The following is a 23,209-nucleotide window of genomic DNA, read 5'->3' as shown; positions in this document are numbered from 1 at the left end:
CTCAAATGTCTTGAGATTAAACGTGTCCTGCAGGCAGCAAGGTGAAAACCCAGCTTTCATTTCTTGGGAGTTAAAAGTATGTTTTAAAGAAGTCCTTCATCGTACTTGTAACACGCACGTGTTGAGTGGAAATATTCTTTCTGTATTATTTTAGTCTTTGGTTTTGAATGCTTTAATCTCTCTGCAGTGTATTGACACAAGCATTGATGGGAATGTCGTGTGATGCTGCTAAGGGAATAAATGTTGGTGGCCTGTTTACGAAGGATCACTTTCCTTCTCCACGCCTAGTTGTATCTGAGGGGAAAATCACAAATGCTTCATTTATTGAGTCCGTTCATTCTGTGCCTTGCATTTAAATTTCCATCCTTTTATTCTGCTTATTTTGTATTTCAGCCAAAATTGCATGGAAGAGAGCAGTGAGGGGAGTCCGTGAGATGTGTGATGCATGTGAAGCCACATTATTTAACATTCACTGGGTCTGCCAAAAATGTGGATTTGTGGTCTGCCTAGATTGTTACAAGGCGAAGGAAAGAAAAAGTTCTAGAGGTCAGTTCTTTGTGAACCGGAGTATTGTGTATGCTGTTCGTTCTCATGTGTTACGAAGCTGCTGATCCATTAAGTGCAACTGACTTTCTGTAAAGCATTAAGTCAGTACTTCTGTGTTTTGGTGTCTATTAATTTTGCCTCTCTTTTTTCTTTTTTGGTAAGTAAACATAGAGTCGTTCAGAAGGCAACTGATGAGGGGCTGCTGTAGATCTTTATCCACTTGTCCTTTGTCTTGTGCTTGTCTTTCCTTTTGCCTGCCCCTCATGGGTGAATCTTGTTCTCCTGCTGCAAGACCGACTCTCCAGCTCCCTGTTCTGTGATAGCTCCCTGCTGCTAGGGTTTGGTGTCAGTGCTTTCTGAAGTTCTCTCTTCAGGAATTCATGCACGGTCATACTGACTTAGCCTACTTTCTTGTTACTGAAACACAGGTAACACAGGAAAAAAAAGTTCACCGGGTATTTAAAATGAGTATTAATGGAGGTTTTAAAATTCAGCAGCCTGTACACATACTCAGTTTAATCTTATTCCTGTCCTTTAATGGAAACATCCACCTTAGTGCACAGTGAGGTATAACAGGAGAGACCATTTCCTGAATGACCCAGCCTGGTTGCACTGAGATGAGGAACGGCTTGGAAGATGGGTCTGGCCATCAGCTCTCTGCCGTGACGTGGCTGCTCAGGCTGGTTGTTTGAAAGGGCTGCCTTCCCTGGGTGGCAGGCATTGTGCCCTGGCATGGTCCTGTGGTGAGACGCTGTGCCAGGAAAAGATTGAAGTATAATGCTGTTTTGAAAAGCATTTCCATGTTTGTCATAGCAACATAATGTCACATATGTGAAATGTTAGTAAAATAATGTGCAAGTATTAGATGGCAAATCTTCAGTAAATTGAGAGATTCTCATCCACTTTGTCCTTGGCTGTCAGCGAGGAGCCTCCAGCACTGCGGTTATAAGATATTCTCTGAGATTCTCATCGAAGTTTCTGGGGAACGAGCGCTGGTGTTTTCCAACACTGAGAACAGTCGTTAATGCTTTAAGTATGGGAGGCTGCTCCAGCAGCTCTTAACTGGCTTAAGGCTGTGTGTGCACATGTGTGTGCGTTTGTCTGGTGTGGCTTGGGATATACTCCGAATATTATTTACCCTAGTGGGAACATGCAATCAGAGGCTTTTTATAGCGTGTGTTATCCAGCCAGGAAAATGTTAGTAAAACATCTTCGAAGTTTAAAAAAACAGAGTACAGAAGCAGGCTTCAGTCGTTCAGCAGGGAAGTGTTTCTCTTTGCTGTTCATCACAGCGTTACACGCAGAAGTAGAAGTATATCTTCCCTCTCTGCAGCTTTACTTCTCATGATACAGCAGGGTTCGTGCAGATCTTTACTTTGGCAGCTTTACAAAGTTGAGAACCACCCACCCTCCTCTGTATAATACCACTTTATATTACACCATTTTTCCTGGAACTGGTAGTTGTTTTTACAGTTGCTAAATGTAATGGAGAATACACTGGTTTCTCACTGCTTCAGCAGGAATGTTAGAGGTTCAAGTGTTCAATATTTAGGGATTTATCAATGACTTTTCCTATTACTTTAGAACATGAATGATTGTGTGGCCATTTTCACCTTCATACGGTTCCTGGCACCATCCAGTGGAGTGCCACGTTATGGCATTTCAGTGGTAAAAGACATTAGCTGGGTACACGCAGATTTGGTTTTGATTTATGTTCTTGTTCGGTTTTATATTGCAATGTGTTACAAGTTGCAGAAATGACAAAATAGCTCACGGGTTGAACGCTTGTGTGCAAGGAGCATCTGGTAGGCTCTGTACATTGCAGTGCAAAAAATAATGCTCTAAGTGTGCTAAATGCATCTTCTGGTGTATTCCAGCTTGCGTTGCTAACTATAAAAAGCAGAGCAAACTGGTGACAAGCTTTGAAGGATCTCTGAGAAGTAGCGGTTCAGTGGGTTGGGATGTAAGGCTGGCAGTTGAGAGAGAAACTGTGTTCCCCTTGTGGCCCAAAATCCCATAGCAGATTGGTGACTGGTTGCTTGGCCAGACATTTCTTACTCTCATTCTTTCTCTCTTGTCTTTACACTACACCTTTTTTCTGTCCGGGACAGAGCTTTTTTCCTCTCATCAGCTCGTCCCTCCCTGCTGCCCCAGATGGTTTTCAACCAGCACATACAGGATGTGGTTTCATGGTTGCTTTAATCTGACAGAAATCTGTGATGCAACTTCCCTCTCCTTTGTGCCACCAGTAGCTTTGATGTGGCAGTGTGTTAGCCCGAATCTGAATTAACTCACCTGTCAGTTGATCCTTATGGCTTGGTTGGTCCTCTCTGAGTTGCTGCCTTACAGTTGGCTGCTCCCTGAATATAAAGTAGATGTACTTTGAAGCTCTGAGGTTGTTGATGAAGGTCTGCGTTACCAATGCTGGTACCTCAGATTTCAGTAGTATTAAAACTGCTTATTCTTTCCCTTATTTTAAGAAGATGTTGAATGCAAATATCTCTCACACAGAATACCAGTGCAAAAGGCTTTTACAGTCTTTTTTTTACAGTCTACGGTGTAGAACGGTGTTTCTAGCTGAAAACAAACATAATACATAATCTCTGTGTATCATTGAAGTAAAGTAAAACAATTGGGATTGCTTTGCAGATAAGGAACTGTACGCCTGGATGAAGTGTGTGAAGGGCCAGCCTCATGATCACAAGCACCTGATGCCAACACAGATTATCCCAGGCTCTGGTAAGGCTACCTGTAAACGAGCAGGATGGTGGATTTGGTTTTTTTTTTCTCAGATCCCTCTGTGAAGAGAGAGCAGAGTAGTTTCTTGAAACTTCTTGTTTTCCACTTAGAAACTGTGTCAAACCTTTGCAGGAAGGCAAGCAATTCTGGGCTGCTGAATGTGGTGGTGACAGGAGGAGGTGTGGGCTGACAGGTGTCTGAGGGGACTTGGGGGGTGGCACTGAGGGCACTCGGGGTGTTTGCTGAGACTGGTTGGTACCTTTCCAAAGCAGAATAAAGTGGCCAGAATGTGCTAATAAATCTTAACTTCAATGTGAAAAGAAAGTCTTAGAATAGAAGAGCATTATGTGGCAGCAATTCTTCAGAGATTTGTTTCTCAGTGTCCATTTATCTCAGGACAGTGCAGTTTGTTTTGTGTCTCTCCTTGCTCTTGAATAAAAAAGGAAAGATTCGCAGTTCTGGCTGGACGTCTGCTTGAGCATCATAAGGCAGAAAGCAGCGAGGGAGCTCGTGATCAATGAAAAACTGGCAGTAATCCTAAAATACAGAGTTTTGGTTATATCCAAATGAGTTTGATGCAGGAGTGTGGTTAGATGTGGTTGCTGCACAGCTGTCTCTGTGATCTTCAGAAGCACTGATACAGAGCAAGGAGATGAAAACCCAAATGTACCTTTAAGTGTGTGAAATAAACTGCCAAGCTGCGTTAAGCTGGAAATACAGACACAGTTGTTTTTTTTAATGATTTGTTGCATGTTAGTTAAGGTAGAAATAAAGGTTGGTTGGATTCCAGAAAGTCTTCAAATTGTGACATTGCCCAGAACAGGTTCTGTTCTGAAACTGGCTTTAATTTTAAACTGTGAGTGATCCACTCATCTGGAGGTGGCACGGTGAAGCCCGTCTGCATGCCCTCCACTTTTTTGTTCTGTGCAGATCTGTAACCAAACAGACTTATATTACAGGATCACAGTAATTCCATTTGTCCAGACACGGCTTGCTTCAGTCTGTAGTTGGGCAGTTTTATTAAGTGAAGCAGCGACGAACCTGCTGAGCAATGCTGCATGACTGACTGGCCTGCTCTGTGCCATGTGATGGGAATGCAGAGCAGAGTTCAAAGTAGTCAAGAGAGCAGAATGCGGTTGTTTAGTTAAAGGTCTCATCTCTTTCAGTGGTACTTCTACGGCAGATTGGACAGTCCTTACATAGAATTTTTGAGTGTTAAGCTACTAAATAAAACACTAAATGTAAGTTTTTAAGAGATACCCAGGTAGCATTTTCACTCTGCAGTGTGTGCTGTACAGAGGGCAGCAAAATGACCAACAAGAAGAAATGCTGATCATTTTCTTCTCAATTGTCTTCTAGTTTTGACAGACCTTCTGGATGCTATGCACAATATTAGGGACAAATTTGAAATAAAATCCCACTGTCAGTGTACCAACAAGCAAAACATGCAAGCTGGCAAGCTCCCAGCAATGAATGGTGTGTCTCAGGTGAGTCTAAAATGTGTGTGTACATGGTAGTCTGTCTGCTGCTACACGTGGATTTTTACATTTGAGCAGTCAGTGAGATTTTAATTTGCACGTTCAGTGATTAAGTGCTATCATTGTCTTCTATATGCGTTAAAGCAAAGCTTAAATTTGTCCTTTACAGGTTTTGCAGAATGTCCTTAATCACAGTAATAAAATTTCTCTGTGCATGCCTGAGTCTGAGCAGCAGAATACTCCTCCCAAGTCTGAGACAAACGGCAATGCAAGTCCGAGGAGCGATGTCAGCACAGACAGCAAGCTAACGCCGCCCGAATCCCAGTCACCGCTGCACTGGTTAGCTGATCTTGCGGAGCAGAAAGCCAGAGAGGAAAAGAAAGGTACAGGTTCCATATTGTCATACCACAGTCGTGATTCTGTGGCACCAGTAACAAGTAATTCGGTTCACTAGGAATAGTCCACTCTATTTCTTGATTAGTGAGAAGATGACACTGTTTTTCCCATAATTTTAATGTAGAAACCTTTATGCTTTCTCCCACTGGCATCAAAATCAGTTGCCAGAAAAACCATTAATAGAATGCACATGTAATGGGACGGTACTTCCAGCCAGAGCATCTCTCCTTTGTGACAGATACTCAGCTGTGTGTCTGAAGTGCTGAGGAAGGTGTTTTCATGGTCACAGTGTTTGTGATTTGAAGAATCAAATTCATCCTCTGGTGTGCTTTCTGGTGCTCTAATGCTACGGTATATGAACCACCCCTATGAAACGCAGTGTAACAATGTTGCTGTGTCTGTATGCAACAGTGTGAACACCCAGTGATTATTTTTGTTTTAGAAAACAAAGAGTGTCCTTCTGGAAAACATTCGAAGGAGGAGAAAGACCAGGATAATTTGGAGTCCCAAAACTGTAAAAGCTCCCCTACTGCATCCCAGAACAATGAGCAGGGCTCAACCTTACGAGATCTGTTAACAACAACAGCAGGCAAACTGCGTCTGGGTTCTACAGATGCTGGTATTGCTTTTGCTCCAGTTTACTCTACGGGAACAGCAGTAAGTGCATGGGTTTTCCTTTGGGATTTGCACCATTTGTTCTGGTATATTGTAATTCAAGCAGTCTGATAGGTGTGTTGCTTTAGATAGTAATTTGTAATCAAAAATGTAATGCAGATTTCCTGAGTGAATTGACATTTATAGTATATAAATGTGTGCACACATATTTATTTGTATGTTACGTGTGTGTATATGTAGGTGCAGATAACTGGTGTATATTATGAAGAAAGTGTTTATGAAGTTAGATAAAACGTTTGCTTGGCAAAATCAAGGCAGATTGTGACATTTTGAGTTTTGTTTTAGCTGTGCTTTTCTAACTTGTTCCAGGTGAGAATACGTGTGACTTCCTACAGAGGAAGTAGGTAACTGTAGGCTTCTAAGGGATAATGAAATGTTGTCATTCTGCAGGAAGGGAAGGATCACAATTTTATTTGTCTTCACATTTTTAAAACACACTTCTGTTTGTTTCCTAATAGAGTGGCAAGAGTGGCAGGACTATGCCAAACATTCTTGATGATATCATTGCTTCAGTGGTAGAAAACAAGATTCCACCCAATAGAGCACCAAAGATTAATGTAAAATCTGAAGTAAAAGATGAGCCAAAGGAAGACAGAAAATGTATTCAGGATGATGGCAACAAATTGTACAGCGATATTCAGTATTCTTGGATCTGCGATAAACATGTTTTGTGGCTCAGAGACCATAAAAACAACAACAACTGGAAGCTCTTCAAAGAGTGCTGGAAACAAGGGAGGGTAAGTATTGAGCAATTGTGTCTGTGAGGTGACCTCAGCATGAAGTCTGCTGGAGGAGTTACGTTACAGGACAGTTTGCCCGTCTCCGTGTTTGAGAGTGTGGTGTTATCATGTTTTATTACAGCGGGCAAAAGTTAGTCAGATACTGTGCCAGGTATGAACCTTGTGTAGTTCAGTCTGAAATAAACTGCCAGTAATGAAGAAAGAAATGCTATTACAGAGATAAAACCTTCAAAAATCTGTATGATGCCTTGGGTATGGCTGCTGCTGGAAGTTTTGATAGCAGCCCAGTACAGCCAGAGCCTTCAATGCATCTTGCAGAAACGTTCGTACTACAGTTTAATTGAAGGATGTGTTTTCTCCAGAAAGGATAAATACTCTTTTTTTTTTCCTTTTTTTCTCTACACAGCCTGTTCTTGTGTCCGGAATGCATAAGAAAATGAACTTCAGCCTGTGGAAAGCTGAGTCCATTAGTCTTGATTTTGGAAACCAGCAAGCTGATATCTTGAATTGCAAAGACAGTATTATTTCAAACACCAACGTCAAAGAGTTCTGGGACGGTTTTGAAGATGTTTCAAGTATGTTATTTTGAATATGTTGTTCCATAGACTCTAAACACAGTGAGCATTAGAAACAAGTTAATAATCTGCCTTATTGGTTTTGGAGGCTGTGAAGGAATTTAGTTGAAAAAGAAAGCTCCAGCTAATCTATTTAAGAGAGTACAATGAAAACTTGTATTTTGTACCTTTGCCGAATTTGAGATACACTATCACACAACTTGCTAGGCTGGGAAACAACGTAACTGGGTCCTTACCTGATGGAGTTTGTTTTGTGTTTTTCTTGAATTTCTGACTTAATGACCTTATATCTTAATAACCTTATGGTCATATGTATGAAGTCTTGCATAGGCTGGTTAATGTTACAAGCACACGTTTTCATTGAATGAAGTGAAACACATGCAGTGTACTCATAAAGTGAAATACATGCAGTGCACTCACTCTTGGTAATTCCTGCATTGCTTACAGAACGGCAGAAAGTAAAAAATGGAGAAACAGCACTACTGAAATTGAAAGATTGGCCTTCTGGTGAAGATTTCAAAGCTATGATGCCAGCAAGGTATTTGAGTTTAATATTTAGGTATTCTAACATCAGTCTCTGTTGATTTTTATTTCTACGTGTAAATGAAACAAATTGTTATTTTTTTTCCCTTTCCTCAGATATGAGGACCTACTGAAAAGTTTACCCTTGCCTGAGTATTGTAGTCCAGAAGGGAAATTAAATCTGGCTTCTCATCTGCCAGGATTTTTTGTCCGTCCAGATTTAGGACCCAGACTATGCAGTGCATATGGTGAGTGTGCCCTAGGAGTGCAGCTGTTAGCTCTTCCCTTGAAATTACAGACCGTTGTATATTGTGATATATAGATGTTGTGCTTGATAAGAATCTGAGCACGATTAGAAGATAGTTGCTGTCTGAATGTTGAAGAAATCCTTTACTGACTTGCTTATTAACAGTACATGTACCTCAGAAACAGAATTTATGTTCTTCTGCATTTCTTTTGATCTTCCCTTGTGCTGTTGCAGTCTCCTGAAGTATATAAATGGTTAATTAATACAGAGATCTCATCTTCAGCAATTCCATATGAGAAAATACTTCATGAAGTATTAGTGTTTATAATTCCAGTCATAAACAAATGGCAGAACTTTCCTCGTAATTGTTATCTGCATTGTATACTGTGCACTCAAAGATCTGTTCAGAAAATATTGTTTCCCTCGGACCTTCACCAGCTGCTCCTTCTTCACGAACAGACTTGTTCAGTTCTGTCCTACAAACTGTTTTAACAGCACCAGAAAATAGTTGTGATTTATGAGGACTGTGATATTAAAAATCCATATATCCTTTAAGGTAGCAGTCAAGGTGTGGAGGTAAAGAACCGAACTGTGATAGTGATATGTAACGCCTGCTGTAAGACTTAATGGTTTTATGTCACTTTGAATTAAACATATATACACAAATATATATTTATCTCTTAGAACTAAAATGCACTTATTTTTCTTTTGAGGGGTTTCTTAGGAAGTTGGTTTATAGTCATACATTTAAATGTATGTATGTACATATATGTGTGTATATTCTTTCCTTTGTATTGATCTTAATTTTATCTCAAATTTTTATCTTGTGACATAGGTGTGGCTGCTACTAAAGATCATGATATAGGAACTACAAATCTCCATATAGAAGTTTCGGATGTAGTGAACATCCTCGTTTATGTTGGCATAGCGAAAGGAAATGGAGTGCTTTCCAAGTCAGGTAAAGGCAGATCATTGTAAGAGGTGTGAATAGATGGAGCGATTAGTCGCTTTTTAAATTGACAGTGCTTTTTTGAAGTGCCTGAAGTACTTGCTTTAATGTGGGAGATTCTTTGTCTCGGGGAAGATTTGTCCACAAATTAATTCTATCTAAAATACATCGCCATTTATGAATGACGGAATTGTAGTTGAAGGGCTTCAAACTTGTCTTATTATATCTGTTACTATTGTTACTACCTGTAAGTGCTGTGCCATTCCTGAGCTGGGGCTGTCAGGCCTAATGAAAGTGCAAGGTAAAGGACATCCTTGGAAACTGCTACTTATAACATTTATGTCAGGGTGATGTATTTGCCAGATCCTCAGTGCTCCCTTTGGATGCACTGTTGGCTTATTCAGTCTGGGCTGTGATGTAATTTTTCATCACTGGGGAGCTTAAATTACTGTATGTTAGTCCTCTCTATGAGGTTTGTTGCTTATGTGGAAGTTCTTCAATCACTGAAACAGTTTTGTTTCCATTTCATACTCTGTTGTTCTCTGGTTCCATAATAGCCAAATGTAGGTTATGGGTGCGAGTAGCAGAAGTGCAGCCTAAGGTCTTTCATTTGCCTTGTAAATGCCCAGAGTTAAATACTAGCAAAACTTAGCACATGGGGAGAAGTCTTGTTTCTTGACCAGCTGTGCTGCTGAGTGGTATTGAAGAAATGACCAATAACTGTGGAAAAACAAACACCTTTTATCTTCTGTTTTTCTGGTCCAAGCTACGCTTGTTTACTTCAGGGAGGAGAGTATTTCAAGTAGGCAGATGTGTTCTATCCAATTCAAGAGAGGTAAAAAAGAGTTTAAAGACTAAATGTAGCATTAAGGATAGTTACAGCACGTGTGGTCTGTTAACTTCCTAAGTACAAAAAAGGAAGAGAAGGGTCATCTGGGTGCTTCTGTTGTATTTGCCAAACTTTTGTCCGCGTGGTCTGACATGAGAAGTTGGAAAAGCTGTTTTGTCTCAGTTCTGCCACTGTTTCAATCCTCAAAAATTGTGCGTCAAATCTTAGGAGTACTGAAGAAGTTTGAAGAAGAAGACTTGGATGACCTGTTAAGGAAGAGGTTGAAAGATTCAAGTGAATTGCCTGGTGCTTTATGGCATATTTATGCTGGCAAAGATGCTGACAAGATCCGAGAGTTTCTGCAAAAGGTGAGATTTACAGAAGAACGTGGAGATGATTTTTAACTCTTTGCTAATGTGCTGCTTTTTTTTTTTTATGTTTTACTTACTGGTGTTTTCATAGTAACCCTTTTCTAAAATAATCGTGTTATGATCCCAGTAAAAGCAAAACAACTCCTACAGCTCAGCAGCTTATCAGTCTTCATATGGACTAGACTTTATCAGCTCAGACAAAGAACAGCATTCCTCCTCTCTTAGAGAAGAGGAAAGCAGTGGGAATAACATGCATGAAGGCAGAATTCTGCAGCATGAGCTACCGTGCAGATCTTTATGCAGCATGTGATGAGCAAGTCAGAGCCAACTTAGAACCTCTCAGAGTCTGTCTTACAACGTAGGATGAATGTCTGCCACTGGGCTGCTGGCAGCAATCAGTGCCGTTACAGAGATACCGTGTTGGAGACAGTTTTGTGAGCTCTGCCTTCAGCATGTTTTTGTGTTCTAGGAGGCAGTACTGATGGGTGACCCAGAAATACCAAAATATCACTGAAGCAGTTGCTCACTACCAAAAAAAAAGCCTTCTCTCTTCCACTGTGGCAGTATTTTGATGAGTTTTAGCTGCCTAAACTAAAGGGGTTTGTAAATGAGCTGGAGGCCAGTGTCTTCTGCAAGCAGGGAACACGTAAGAACTGTAGCAGATTCTCTTGGACTGTATGCCTGGGTTTCAGTCCAACGGGATCTGTCATGTGGTGGCTCAAATGTTTGCTCTCTGACAAGCTGAACTGTGGGAGAAAATGAGCACTAGTGAACAAAAACACAGCTAATTCCAGGACGGTATCAATTATATACATCCAGTCTTTTCTGTTTATTCAGAAATGTGGTGCTCATAAAGTAGATGATGGCCCTTCAGTTTGGAAGAGAGAGCTGGGGGTGGCTGTGGTGAACAAACCAGTAAATGCAATGGAATAGGTGGATAATGGATGTTATTTGGAGTTTCTCCTACCAAAGCAACTAAGGGACATTGCGAAACTCTAAGCAGCAGACTTAAAACAGAAGAGGCACTTCTAGTCACGATGGTTGGATTGGATATGTCTTATTTGGGTTTTTTTTTCTGTAGTCACTATGATTCATTAATTAGCAATTGATTGAAAGTGATGCTTGTTCCACCATGATTAACTTAATAATGGTTGTTGCAGTGCCACTGTGTCAGGAAGTATTTCTGTTTATTTTTGAGTGGTACTGTTGCTTTGTAGGTAACCTGCAAATGTTCAGCTTCTTCTGAAAGTAACTGAGATCTTTTCTGTGCTTACAGATAGCAAAAGAGCAAGGCATAGAAGTTTTACCAGAGCACGATCCAATACGTGATCAGAGTTGGTATGTGAACAAAAAACTTCGCCAAAGACTTCTTGAGGAATACGGTGTGAAAACCTGTACGGTTATTCAGTTTCTTGGTGATGCTATTATTCTACCAGCAGGAGCTCTTCATCAGGTAAGGGACTCATGTTTGAGGACATGCAGGATTAAATAACATAAATATCATAAAATAATTCAGATTTGATTTTCTTTCTGGTAGCTGTTATGGCATAGGAATGCTCTATAGACTTTGCCAACTTGTATAGATAACTAGCTGCTACTAACAAGGAATTTCAGCACTTGATATGTGAACTTCTTGATTTTGATTTCAAATGAAAAAATGTTGAGATTATTCATATCCCCCTTTTCCTCCTGGCATTTCATTTACAGGTTTTCTAAATAAACTGGTGCTAGTTCTGACAATGTTAGGTTAACTTCCCTAACCTACCTTAGATTTACTTGGGCTATGTAAACCCAAGGTTAACTTAGCCCTGGAGAGAAGGAACCCAAACAGAGGAATACCTGGACGTCAGGTGTTTTCTTGTTTTTGGCTTCAGCCATAGGGGAATTACGGAGGAAGCTTGGGTGTAATTAGTATGGTGGTTTTGCAGCAGAATTGGGTGTTGGTTTTCCACTGCACAGTATGTTCCTTTGTACACGGAAGGCACATCAGTCAGCAGCAGCTGACTGCAGCAGCTTTCCTTACCATCAGAAGCAGCAGTTTCACTTTGGCAGCAGCTAGGCTGATCCTATCTGCAGTTCTGTAATAAGAAGTATTACCAATAGAGATGGATCTGTGTAGCAAGCTTTGCTCCTCAGCACATACATTTTGTTACTTTGCTTTTTTATCACCAACAATTTTTTCACCAGATGATTCTCTTTGGTTGTTCTTCCCCTGTGAATTTTGTCCTGTTAAAGCAGGAAGGGAAGCCTGCTTTCTTGCTGCCTTCCCATCTGTCAAGCACTACAGTTAGGTGACTGACAGTCAAGGAGTGAGGAGCATCCCCGTCCTGCAGTAGGGATTGTAAACCATCTTGCCATTAAAGGTTTATCAGTGTTCTGCTCTTGGGTTCAAGCAAGGTCAGGCCTTTCTGAAGTCAGTGCTGTTTGGTTTCTGATCTGCAGAGCAGCTTCCAGCCACCAGCTCTTTGGAGCACAGAAGGAGCAGTGACTTGCTATGCCAGTGCAGTGGGGTTTTCTGTGTTTAAGAACTAAAAAAAAATGTCATAGCAGTGACAAAAGTCAAGTCCCCAGTCCTGTTGGCCTTGGAAAGCAAGAAGTCCCTTTTCCAGACTAGTTTTCCTCTGTCATTTTTCTCTTTGGGTGGGTTTCACATGACGGTGTGTTAACCCTGGGTGATCTGTGTGGGTTTGTTTGTGCCAAAGAAGGGGAGAGAACCCAAATTATCAGATGTTGGGTTGCAGATGCCTTTCCCCATGCGTGCTCCGGGGGCTGGTGCTTTTAAGCCCTTACAGAAGGGTGAAGGAATGTCTGGCTTGTTGGTATTCTTAACACTGTTAGGCCATAGCAATTTGTATTCTCAGAGTCAGTAGGATTTGTATTGTCTTCTCCATTAACCTTACTCTGATCTCTTGAAACAAGGGAGATCATTCCAGATACAAGACTGAAGAGGGAACCCACAGAGAATCATAAGCATACAGAGAAAATGGTTTTATAAAGCACGAAGCCTTTATATAAGGCACACAATACAAAACATGAAGTTGTAAGACTGTTGCAGGCTTCACTGCAGTCTGTAGGTTTCAGAGCCAAAAATAAGACCACTGTTATCTTTATCTCCTTGGCTTCAAACTCCAGATTGCTTTTGAAGTGGTAATGCTCTAGCTTCTGGCACCAAGGAGTTAATAACATGGTGTTTTTAAAACCTTAGTGGGTGAAGCTGAGAAGCTTTTCATCTTCAGTAAGTTCCTGCGAATCTGCCACGTAGGAGGAAATGAAAGCATCGTGTTCTTTCATGTACGTATATGGTGCTCTATATAAAGATGTATAAATACTGACCTTAGGGATCAGTACCAACACTTCACACATACAAAATGCATTTAAACACTTAAAAATAAGTCTGAACAAGAATATGTACCAGGTTAAGTTTACATGTTAAGCATTTCAGGTTTACATGTTAAGTGTTTCAGATTTACATGCACATAATGAATCGTTAGTAGCTAAAAGCGGGTAACAGTTGATAGTAAATTTGGTGGTAAATTAACATTTTTATTTGCTCATCTGTAATGTCGTGGAACAGAGGAAACGAGGCCAGGACGTGGAGGGAGAGAGCGCCCGTTTGCCTGTGATCACTGTGCGGTGTAGTCAGATACTTTCATCCTGGAACCAGTTGGGTTTCTTGTCTCATGTTTCTGACTGCTGCCCTGGAATTTTTCTGCTCAAACATGACAGAGGTTGCTTAGATTTTGTTGTTGTTGTTGTTGTACGTGTAGGTTTTCTTTCCAGCTTCTGTGGATTTGCATCTGGCTTGATTTGTTGTTGGTATTTTATGGTAGCAAAAACTGTTCCTTTTGCTTTCTTTAACAACAGACCAAAAAGCAATAGGGTTGGACTAATCTCTGTACAGATATGTCCTTGAATATACCTTGAGTCTTGCTTTGGTAGGTTTGTATCTCCTTCTTAGCTGTACCAATAGGGCATCTCTTTCTTTCTCCAGCACTTGTGACACAGCCTTCAGCGCTCTGGCAGGCATTCCTAGCTGAACAGTGGCTTTGTAGCTGTTCTTTAGAAAGGCTCTCCCTTTCTGTTACTCGGTATGGAGTCATCCTTTGTCACAGTCCTCCAGGGATGCCCTCCCTAGTCTTAGTTTGGTGACACCCAAATTCACAAAATTCTGTAGTGATACATTGAAAGATGGCACTGCTCGAGTCAGTGATGGAAATGTGTTGTTTAGACTAAATGCAAAAATTGCTCGTAGCAGAACAGGTTATTATAATGTTGTTCTTTTTTTATAGCTGCATTATCTTGATTTAACAGCAGGATTATACACCGTGTAATAACCTGCTGCAGGTAGTACGACATCCCGGAGATGTTCCGATAAGTGGGGATGACAGGGCCTGTGGCATGCATGTGCAGAGTGTGAGCTGGGGGCTCTGCATGAGGACAGGATGGGGCCAGCTGAGAGCAGGGCATCCCTGGCCCTGTCCTCCTGCCCTGCTGGTGCTCCACAGTGGGCAAGGGAACACTGCTGCTTCCCGTGGGCAGAGGGTGAAGCTGTTCTGTGAGCTCGGCAGGAACTGGCACAGCCGTGGGAGTGTTGTCATCCTCACCCTGTGGACCTCAGGGGAGTCGTTGCTAAACATACTTGTGTGTGTCATTCTCAGTCGGTATTCTAAGTGCATACAAGTAGAACTGCCTGTGGGCTGTCGGCGGGCCATTCCTGTGTTTGCAGGCAGGCAAGGTAAAATCTGCCTTCCCCCGAGATAAGACAAGCACTGCCTGGGAAGAAGGCGTAAGGCACAGCAAAATGAGCGATGTGACGGCAGCAAATACTGTCAGTTCTGTGATGGAGGGTGACCAAATTGGTAACATCTTGCTTCAGTGGGGAGAAAGTGAAAGAGCTGGGTGGGATTTGCATGCGGCAAAAAGCAAAACAAGGGCGGGTATGGACTTGAAATGGGTGAGAAGCCTGCAAGGGATGGGGGCTGGAGCCAGCCACCCACTGTGCAGCGCAGAGTTTCTCCTGCAGCTCTAGCAACTTCCCTGAGCACCAGTGGGCGCCTCTGGTGGCACCTCTGCAGCTCTTTCCTCACCTGTGGCTTCTGCAAGTGGGAAGCTGAGGCCTTTTGTGGCATCCACAGAAGGGAACAGTTGTGCTGTGCCTTTTATGAGCTTGCAGATACCTCACATCACACTGGCATTGAGCTATATTACTCTTGGTTACTCTTCAGGATTTTACCTGCAAGCTGCCTTACGAACCAGGGAGTGTTTTTGAAGAAGAAAATAATTTTAAAATGAAGTGCCATGTCCTCAGCTGTGCTGGTCCCAAAGCTTTGTTGGATGTCAGGCATCACAGCAGAAACTTGGGGCTGTATGTCAGAAACACATTGATGTTGCTAGACATGGGTTTGTAATCCCCAGAGCTCAGTATGGAGCAGGGCTGGGACTGTGTGCTGCAGTAGCAGAAGCAGCGCTCCCAACACCCCAGAACTTTCAAAGTTTGCAGAATTGAGCTTACACTACTTGATGAGCAGCTGCTAGAGTTTGGGGACAGGACAGTGTTGATACGCTGAAGAATGGTGTATGTTGTAGAGGTTTGGGGGTGAAGTGCTGTTGTTCATCTCTTGGAAGAAGAAAAACTAGAACTGTTAGCCAGGCCCAACCAGGGAGCATGTTCTCCTGTCTCCTGCATCTCCAGATGGGACCTGGTGGCAGCAGATGGTTCCTGTTTCTCTCATAGACACTTCTCATCTGTAAAAGCAGCAGTTAAAGGAAAAATAGGTGCTTTTTGCCCTTCTGGACATGCCCTCTGTCCATGGGCTGTTTTCTCCTTTGAAAAATCGTCCCAGGGTGTACCTTTCACCAGAAGCCATCTTGTCTAAGTAAATTGCTCTCTACATAAACAGCATGAAGGTGCTCTTCAATGTGAAAAGCACGTGGTCATAGCATTAGAACAACCCCAAAATGCTAACCGTAGCCATCCTATTTTTATTTTGGATAGGTGCAAAACTTTCACAGCTGCGTTCAAGTAACCGAAGACTTTGTGTCTCCAGAACATCTTGTACAGTCGTTTCACCTAACACAGGAGCTGAGGCTGTCAAAGGAAGAAATCAATTATGATGATAAACTGCAGGTAGGAAATGACTCCTGCTCTGGGAGGTGAAGGCAGGGCGTGCTGGGGCTCATTGAGGTGGGGCGCAGCCGTGGAGATCCCTCCTCGCTGCTGTTCACACAGAATAACAATGAGCAGCAGCGGCAGCGCCAGGGGGTGTAAATGACTCTGCCTGAAGTTGCTGCTTTTATTTATGTATTTCACATTCTGTTTGAGAATGTGGAAAAAGGTGTTTCCTTTTCCTGTGACTGCGTTCTCCAGCCTGCCTGTTTTTCTGTAGAAATCCACCCAGCTTAGTCCTAGCTGCAGTTACCTGTTGGATGCACTGAGGAGCGGGCCTTACTAAACTGTCTGATGTTCTTGCAGGTTAAAAATATCTTGTATCATGCAGTTAAAGAGATGGTGAGAGCTTTGAAGATTCATGAAAGCGAAATGGAAGATATGGAAGAAAACTGAGCTCTCGCTGTTTTTTTTGTGTTAACGGCAAAAAAAAAGAGGGTTATTTTTTCTAATAGGCGGACGGTATGGTATGGTATGATATGGTATGGTATGGTATGGTATGCACACTAATTACAGCTTCACAAACCATCAGTGCCAAGAAAACGTAGTCATCGTGTTGTTAATGACACTGCAACGGTAGAGCTTCATATCACAGCCACTGTGACTCTGTGTTAGACTTGCAAACAACAAAGCAGCGTTCTGCTGTCCTGTATTATAATGTACATGAAGTTTGTTAAATGTTAAAGATTTAAGATGATGTATTTATTTTTGGAAAAAAAACAAAACAAAAACAAAACCAAACCCACAAAATTCTATGCTATATTGTTGATCAAATGTAAATGTGACTTGTACAGTTTGCTAAAATAATTCCGATATTTTTCACTACATTGAGACAGTTACTGTGAGAGTAGGACACAAACACCAGCTATTGCCTGCATTTGGGATCTTGCTGAGTCCGCACAGCAGTCATGTCATAATCTGAAAATTACTGCCAAATAATTGTAAACTTTGTAAAATAGAAAGTATATAAAGTAGATATTAAATACAGACACTTCAGTATTTTATTGAAGCTATTCAGTGTACAATTAAACGTTTTCAAAAGGTGTAATTTATTTAAAAATTGTCTCATTTTGGTAAAATTTATGTGAACTTTTAAAGCTAAATATTAAACTTAATATGCTATGTAAATATATACATATATACATTCAATGATGTATTTTTTTAAACATTGGCTTGCTTTAATTTGTTAAAAGTGCAAGTGTTACACATGCTTTGTACATTGAAGTTGAAAGGGGTTTTACATTTTCCATTAAAAGGACTTTATCAGACGTCTCGTGTTCACTTTCTGTTGGTGGCATTGCTGTGACAGCCCGAGTCGCTGTTGGCTCTAATGCAGAACAGAGGCAGAACAGAGGCTTTTTGCAGTCTAAGTAATAGAGCAAACTGGTTTGTTGTGTTGTTGTTCATTAATTACTAATGATGTTATTTATGTTATAATGTAAAATATTGTTTTTAATTAATAATGATGAATTTTGTAAGACATGCAGAATTTTGGTTCTTTAGGTTGGTCTGAAAAGTTGGGATTGTGCATCAGCTTGTATCATGATTTGAACTAGCTGAACATTCAGGTTCCAATGTGAAATGCTGGAGGCAGCTGTGTGCCGCAGCGGGGCAGAGTCCTGCTCCCAGTACCAAGGAGTCTGACAGGACTGGGGCATTCAAAAAGAAGCATATGAATTACCTGAAGATAACTGAGATACAAGATGTGGGGGTCCAGAAGTAAAGTTCCTTATTGAACTGGTTTGATCTTGTTTGAAGTTGTTAAGAGATATATTGAGGATAACATGAGTAGTTGCAGCTGATTCCCTGGTTCACACTCAGTGAAATGCAGCACCGTACCCCGTGCTGTGTGTAGCCCAGAACCAGACTGTTAGCTGCACTTAAGAGTTCAGAATGTGCAAATGAGTAAATTTTTGGTTTTTTTCCTTGTGTTTTGGTGCAGCACTTCAAATCTGTGAGATGTGTGAAGACCACTGAAATGTGTGTTCCTGCTGCAGAGCACCAGGTCGCATTCCCTCCCCCTCACTTATTTTTCCCACACAAAGAGCAGTTGTTAGGGCACGGCCTGTGGGCTGTCACCACAGCTACCCTTTGTGCTGAGGTTGAATGGAATTGCTCATTTCTCTGGTTCCTGGCAGAAGGTGTCACGTTGTCGCTGTCTGTTCTGGTAAAGCCTCGGGCTCCCTGCTCTGCTTTGAGCCGTGCCAGGTACTTCCCTGTCCCAAAGTGCTGTGCAGGGAGCACCCAGGCACTTCTGGATGTCTGAGTGCTGGCCCTGAGGGAACTGAAGGCTGCCCTCACCCTGCACAGCTCTGACAGGCAGAGATGGCAGTCCTCACCTCTGCTCATGCCCAGTGAATCACTGAGCTCATTCTGATTCCTAAGTGTGACTGCTCAAGTTCTTTGTGACCACCTGTTCCTCTTCCACTTCAGTTGATGAATCTATAAGTATGTGAGAGATGTTAATCCAGGAGAACATGTTGAAACTGGTGAGAATCAGCGAGAGTCCTCTAAGAGAAAGCAGGGAGATGGACAGGTTTGAAGATGAAAATCTCACTGTGGAGAGACAGAACGGATGGGATGAAGCTTCAGTGCTGAGTGAGATGCTGCAGCCCCATCAGGGTAAGTAGGTCTTTGCTGCTTTCTTAGCAAAGATAAACTGATGAGATCACAAAAGGTTCCACCTGCATAAATAAGACCTCCCTGTAGAACCATCGTAGTTTAACTATTCATTTGATTTGCTTAGGAGAGTTTACGTGAAGTAAATTGATACAGTGGTTACGCTAGAAGTACCCAGACTTGTGGTTAGTGGGTATATCTGCACTGTGTAAAAACCTGATGTGTTTTGCACATCGTTTGCAGTGTCCTTATAAACTGCTTGCAACAATGATGGTGTTTCCCTGTAACTAACAGCAGGGGAAGATGCCAGAAGCACTGAACAAGGGAAACATGGCACAAACTGGGCACAACAGGGAGTGCTGTAAAGAGCTTCATACTATCAGCATAAAAAGACTGCAAGTCCTGTACTGTGTGCTGTGTTAGCAGACCACAGAATGTGTTAAAGGTTACGGCTACTCCCCGTGTGAGAGGTACAAGAGGCCAAAATTCTGTTCTTTTAAATGGATGTACCAAATTCAGCTTTTCCGTGTCTTAAGATTTCTGGCTCCTTCACAATGAAGTTGAGCTCCTGGCTGCTGTACAGGAAATGAGCGCAGGAAGCAGGGTTAGTGTTAGGCTTACGGCCAGAGCCAAGCAGGACGTTCAGAGCTGGTGTCAGGGCCAGGGGGTTGTTTTCCTATCAGTTTTTTTTCCTCTTGGCCATTTTTGTGTCCTATAGGACAGGACAGTACTGGGCATGTTCTCTCTCTTCTAAAATCTTTTTAGATTTCCTGGTCTCAACTATTTTAATACATTTTTTAATTTTAATATATTTTAATGATATTCAGTGATAGCAGCCGCAGCTGTTTGAGAGCAGAAATGCTTCTAGAACAAGAAGTACTACTGTCTTTTACCAGCTTCCCATTCAGATCAAGCTCTGTCTTGATCTACTTTACCCTCTGTGACACCTTCTCTCATTTTTCTTCTGTCCTGTGACAGTTCACATCTCAAACTCAGTGTAACTGCACATCCTCCTCTCCACATCCACCCTCCTTACCTCACCCCTTCCAGCTCCTCGCTGCCATCCGCTGTGCAGATGCACGTTAAAAGAGCATGGGACATTCTTCCTGTTTTAACTGCAGAGGTAATGAACAAGAAGTAAATGATCAGCACAGAACAAAGCGGGCTGCCGTGATCTGAGTTGTTTCAGCATGGGCGGATGTCTGCATACATCTCAGCTCCAACAGAAGTGATGGGGTTGCTGGAATTGCCAGCAGTGGAGCTGTTCCCTGTTAGACGTCAGGCAGTACCGGGCTGTGACAATCTGATGTTAAAATCTGTTTACTCTACTCTTGCAGCTTGACGGAAATTGCTCAGATCTGTGTAAGCCAAAGCTCCATCTGATCAGCGCTACGTTCTCATGCTCTCTGACCTTCTCAGTAGGTGGTAATTCTGCTCATACTCTCTCCTGCGACATCTTGTGAAGCCCTCCCTTGCTCTCACAACTGACAGTGCTCATAACTGGGAATTTCCCTTCCTTCCTCCTTCCACAGCCACTTTCTGCCACTTTCCCGTGCAGGATGTTTGTGCTCTCCCCCACACTCTGCCCCCCCCCCCCCCACTGAGTTGTAGTGTGAGTTGCTTTGCAGTGCCTTTCCCTCCAGCCCTGCCTCAAAGAACATCAGCTCTCCACCGTGCTCCCGCATCCCACCCTTTGGCTTGCTCTTTTTTCACAGGAGTGCAGGTCCCTTTCGGTTCCCCTTCTCAGTCTTTTTGTTCCCATGATGCGTGTGCCCCATGGGGCCACAGGGGCTGGTCTGATGCGGTATCCAAAGCCACATCCCTTCTTTCCATCTCAGCAGGGCAACCAAGGAAACTCTGACTGAGGGGCAAATGATCCGTAGCATCAGACGTACACAAACTAACCTCTGTGCTTTTTCATTTGTTTTTGTAGGTTTTGAAAAGGAAGTTACAACCTATATATAGCTGGTAGGAAAATGTTGCCTCAGAGCAATGTTTTACCTGATGCGTTACAGCTGCACTTTAAACACAGGCCTCTCTAAAACAAAGTGGTAGACAGAGAATGTCTGTTGTTGCACATCAAAGCAAACATTCCCCGGTACCTTTCAGCCACACCACGTGTTGTATTCTCTGTTGCTTTCTCCAGTCCTAGGCCATGTGGTTTATCATAGCTCTGTGCTTCCCACTGGTATTACAGTGGAGGGTTAGTAGCTCCAAGGCAGGAAATCCTGTATTTGTACAGCTCTGAGGATTTCACATTGTTTGATCTCAATATTGCCTCAACTCACACAGCAAATGGTCCAGGGCCTGGACAAGGTTCCTTCGGATTGCAGAGCAAAGACTGGAGAGAAAGGAGGTGGGGGAAGGCAGCCGTAGTGCTGAGCATTTAGTAGTGCTGAGCATTTAGGAAGCATTGCACCTTTGTGTGGTTAAGCGCCATGTGTCACATTCAGGAAAAAAGGTCTTGCAAATGCTGCCTGGATTTTACGTGATTTGGGGCACCACACTGCTGCTGCCTTTTGGACAGCTGTACTGATTTACTTTGTTTTCTATTGTATGTTTAGTTATAATAAGCAAGGGATTTTCTTATCTATTTTCTGGCCTGCTTTCATTTTATACTTTTGAAGACCTTCAATATGTTCTCTTAAAACAGCTGTATCTGAGAGATGCTGTATCTGCACGGCTGCCATCACCTCTCCGCATGGCTGAGCACAGGGTCAGGTCTGGCACAGCAGTGTCTGCTGCTGGTCAGCAGGAGCTGTGGACAGCCAAGGAGCTGCTGCTGCTGCTGACATGAGGACAAAGGAGTTTAGGACCAAAGGTGTCCTGATGACAGAAGTGCTCTCAGAGGAAGAGATCATCACGTCCAACTTTCCTTTTATGTAAGACCAAAATGTAAAACTCACGCTGCTCTATTTTGGGTTTAGCTGTCATTTTAAGTACCGCTTATATCTGCGGTCTGCAGTTTTCATTCCCAGGAGGTTCCACGTTGCCTCCCAGCTGCTGTTCTTGGTTTCCTCTTTGTGGGGTACAGTCACGGACCGGGTAATTGCAGGTTCTGCAGTGCGTATGTTGGCTGCGTTCAGCAGGGATAACACTTCTGTGCTCCAAAGCAGAGCGGTTTCTGCGGTAAATGAAGGCCATGAATAGCAGTCGGTGTCTGGACGCATGCTCAAAATTGGTTCTTGGTGAGACGCTTTGACATAATGGACCGCAGGGTTTTGTTACGTCCCATAAAACAATACTGATCCAATTTAAGGCCCATGGGAACCTTTCCAGTGGCCGTGCAGGGCTTTGGTTACTCGTTCTATGACCATCTGTAACTTCACACTGTGTCGCTGCTGCCGTCGTTCCCGCAGTTTGTTTCACTTACCGTGGATGCTGTTCCCGTTATCCTGCACGAGCCGGGGGAGAAGCCCGCTGCCGTGGCGACGGCCAGAGGAGTGGGCGGGCGTTCAGCTTGGAGCCGCTCGGCAGCGTTAGCCCAGCAGAGGGCCCCGGAACGCCGCGGACGGACCGGGGGGGCAGGTTGAACCGCTGCTGCGGGGACGGGAACAGCCCGAGCGCTTTGGGTCGTTTCACGACGCCGGAACCCGAGCAAACTGAAAAGCAATGGTGGTTTAAAGCAGCTCTGAGTGGTCGCGGTGCGAGCTGGCTGCTGACAGGGCTGGAGGAGAATTTCCTTACATCTATCGCTATGCAGCTATCACTTGCTCTCTGGTAGCGTTCCTTATGCAACATCTGTTGTTATTTAAATGGATCACAACACTTCAGCTCCAAGTACAGCCTGGACGGTCCCTTACTTAGCAAAACCACAATATTTGGTCTTATTCCGTTCACTCGGCTTTCTGCCTGGAACATAAAGCACTTTTATAGGGCTGTGAGATGTCCTCACAAATGTCCCATGCTGTCAGAAGGGAAGGCCCCATCTGCTCCCACCCTGTCTCTTTGCAGGGAAGGCAGGGAGGAGGCTGGGGCTGTCCTTCCAGCAAGGAGCACACGAGTTGGGTGCCAGGCCACGCTCTGACCTCAGTGCAACCATCTGCTCCATGTTTAGGTCAGGCCATGCGCTGCACAAGCAGCAGTTTTCCCCATGGGCCACGTAATGCTGGCTGTGCTCATGCTGCAGTCTGGAAGCGCCTGTCCTGTTACAGAGCACGTTATGTCCAGTCTTGGTACTGCAGCACTCACAGGAATAGAAAAGTGTCGGTGTTAAACCATGATGCCCTAAGTTTGATTTCAGCAGCGTTCTTGTGTACAGTGGGTGCCTGCTTAAATAATTCATTGCCTTCCTGTGAGCAAATACCATTTTATTTCCTTTACACGAACAAAATCGGTGCGCTGTACTGCCTAACGA

The 23,209-nt window shown here is 43.0% G+C and overlaps 1 protein-coding gene across 9 annotated transcripts in view; it reads left to right on the top strand.

The window, feature by feature from the left end:
- Positions 1-17,501, top strand: part of JMJD1C (jumonji domain containing 1C) — a 160,831-nt gene extending 143,330 nt beyond the window's left edge. For all 9 annotated transcript variants that reach the window (XM_072339727.1, XM_072339726.1, XM_072339725.1 and 6 more), the window contains 14 exons: positions 394-546; positions 3,196-3,285; positions 4,645-4,772; positions 4,933-5,146; positions 5,602-5,816; positions 6,293-6,571; positions 6,981-7,149; positions 7,597-7,687; positions 7,789-7,919; positions 8,754-8,876; positions 9,925-10,064; positions 11,344-11,520; positions 16,063-16,194; positions 16,540-17,501. In XM_072339727.1, coding sequence (XP_072195828.1) covers positions 394-546; positions 3,196-3,285; positions 4,645-4,772; positions 4,933-5,146; positions 5,602-5,816; positions 6,293-6,571; positions 6,981-7,149; positions 7,597-7,687; positions 7,789-7,919; positions 8,754-8,876; positions 9,925-10,064; positions 11,344-11,520; positions 16,063-16,194; positions 16,540-16,629 — 2,132 coding nt within the window. In that variant the 3' untranslated portion in view covers positions 16,630-17,501. The remainder of the gene's footprint in view (positions 1-393; positions 547-3,195; positions 3,286-4,644; positions 4,773-4,932; positions 5,147-5,601; positions 5,817-6,292; positions 6,572-6,980; positions 7,150-7,596; positions 7,688-7,788; positions 7,920-8,753; positions 8,877-9,924; positions 10,065-11,343; positions 11,521-16,062; positions 16,195-16,539) is intronic.
- The last annotated feature ends 5,708 nt before the right edge of the window (positions 17,502-23,209 follow it).

The sequence above is a fragment of the Excalfactoria chinensis genome, chromosome 6 (genome assembly GCF_039878825.1).
Source record: "Excalfactoria chinensis isolate bCotChi1 chromosome 6, bCotChi1.hap2, whole genome shotgun sequence".
Lineage (NCBI taxonomy): Eukaryota > Metazoa > Chordata > Aves > Galliformes > Phasianidae > Excalfactoria > Excalfactoria chinensis.
The sequence above is the reverse complement of the archived record's forward strand: the minus strand, read 5'-3'. Positions and strand labels throughout refer to the sequence as shown.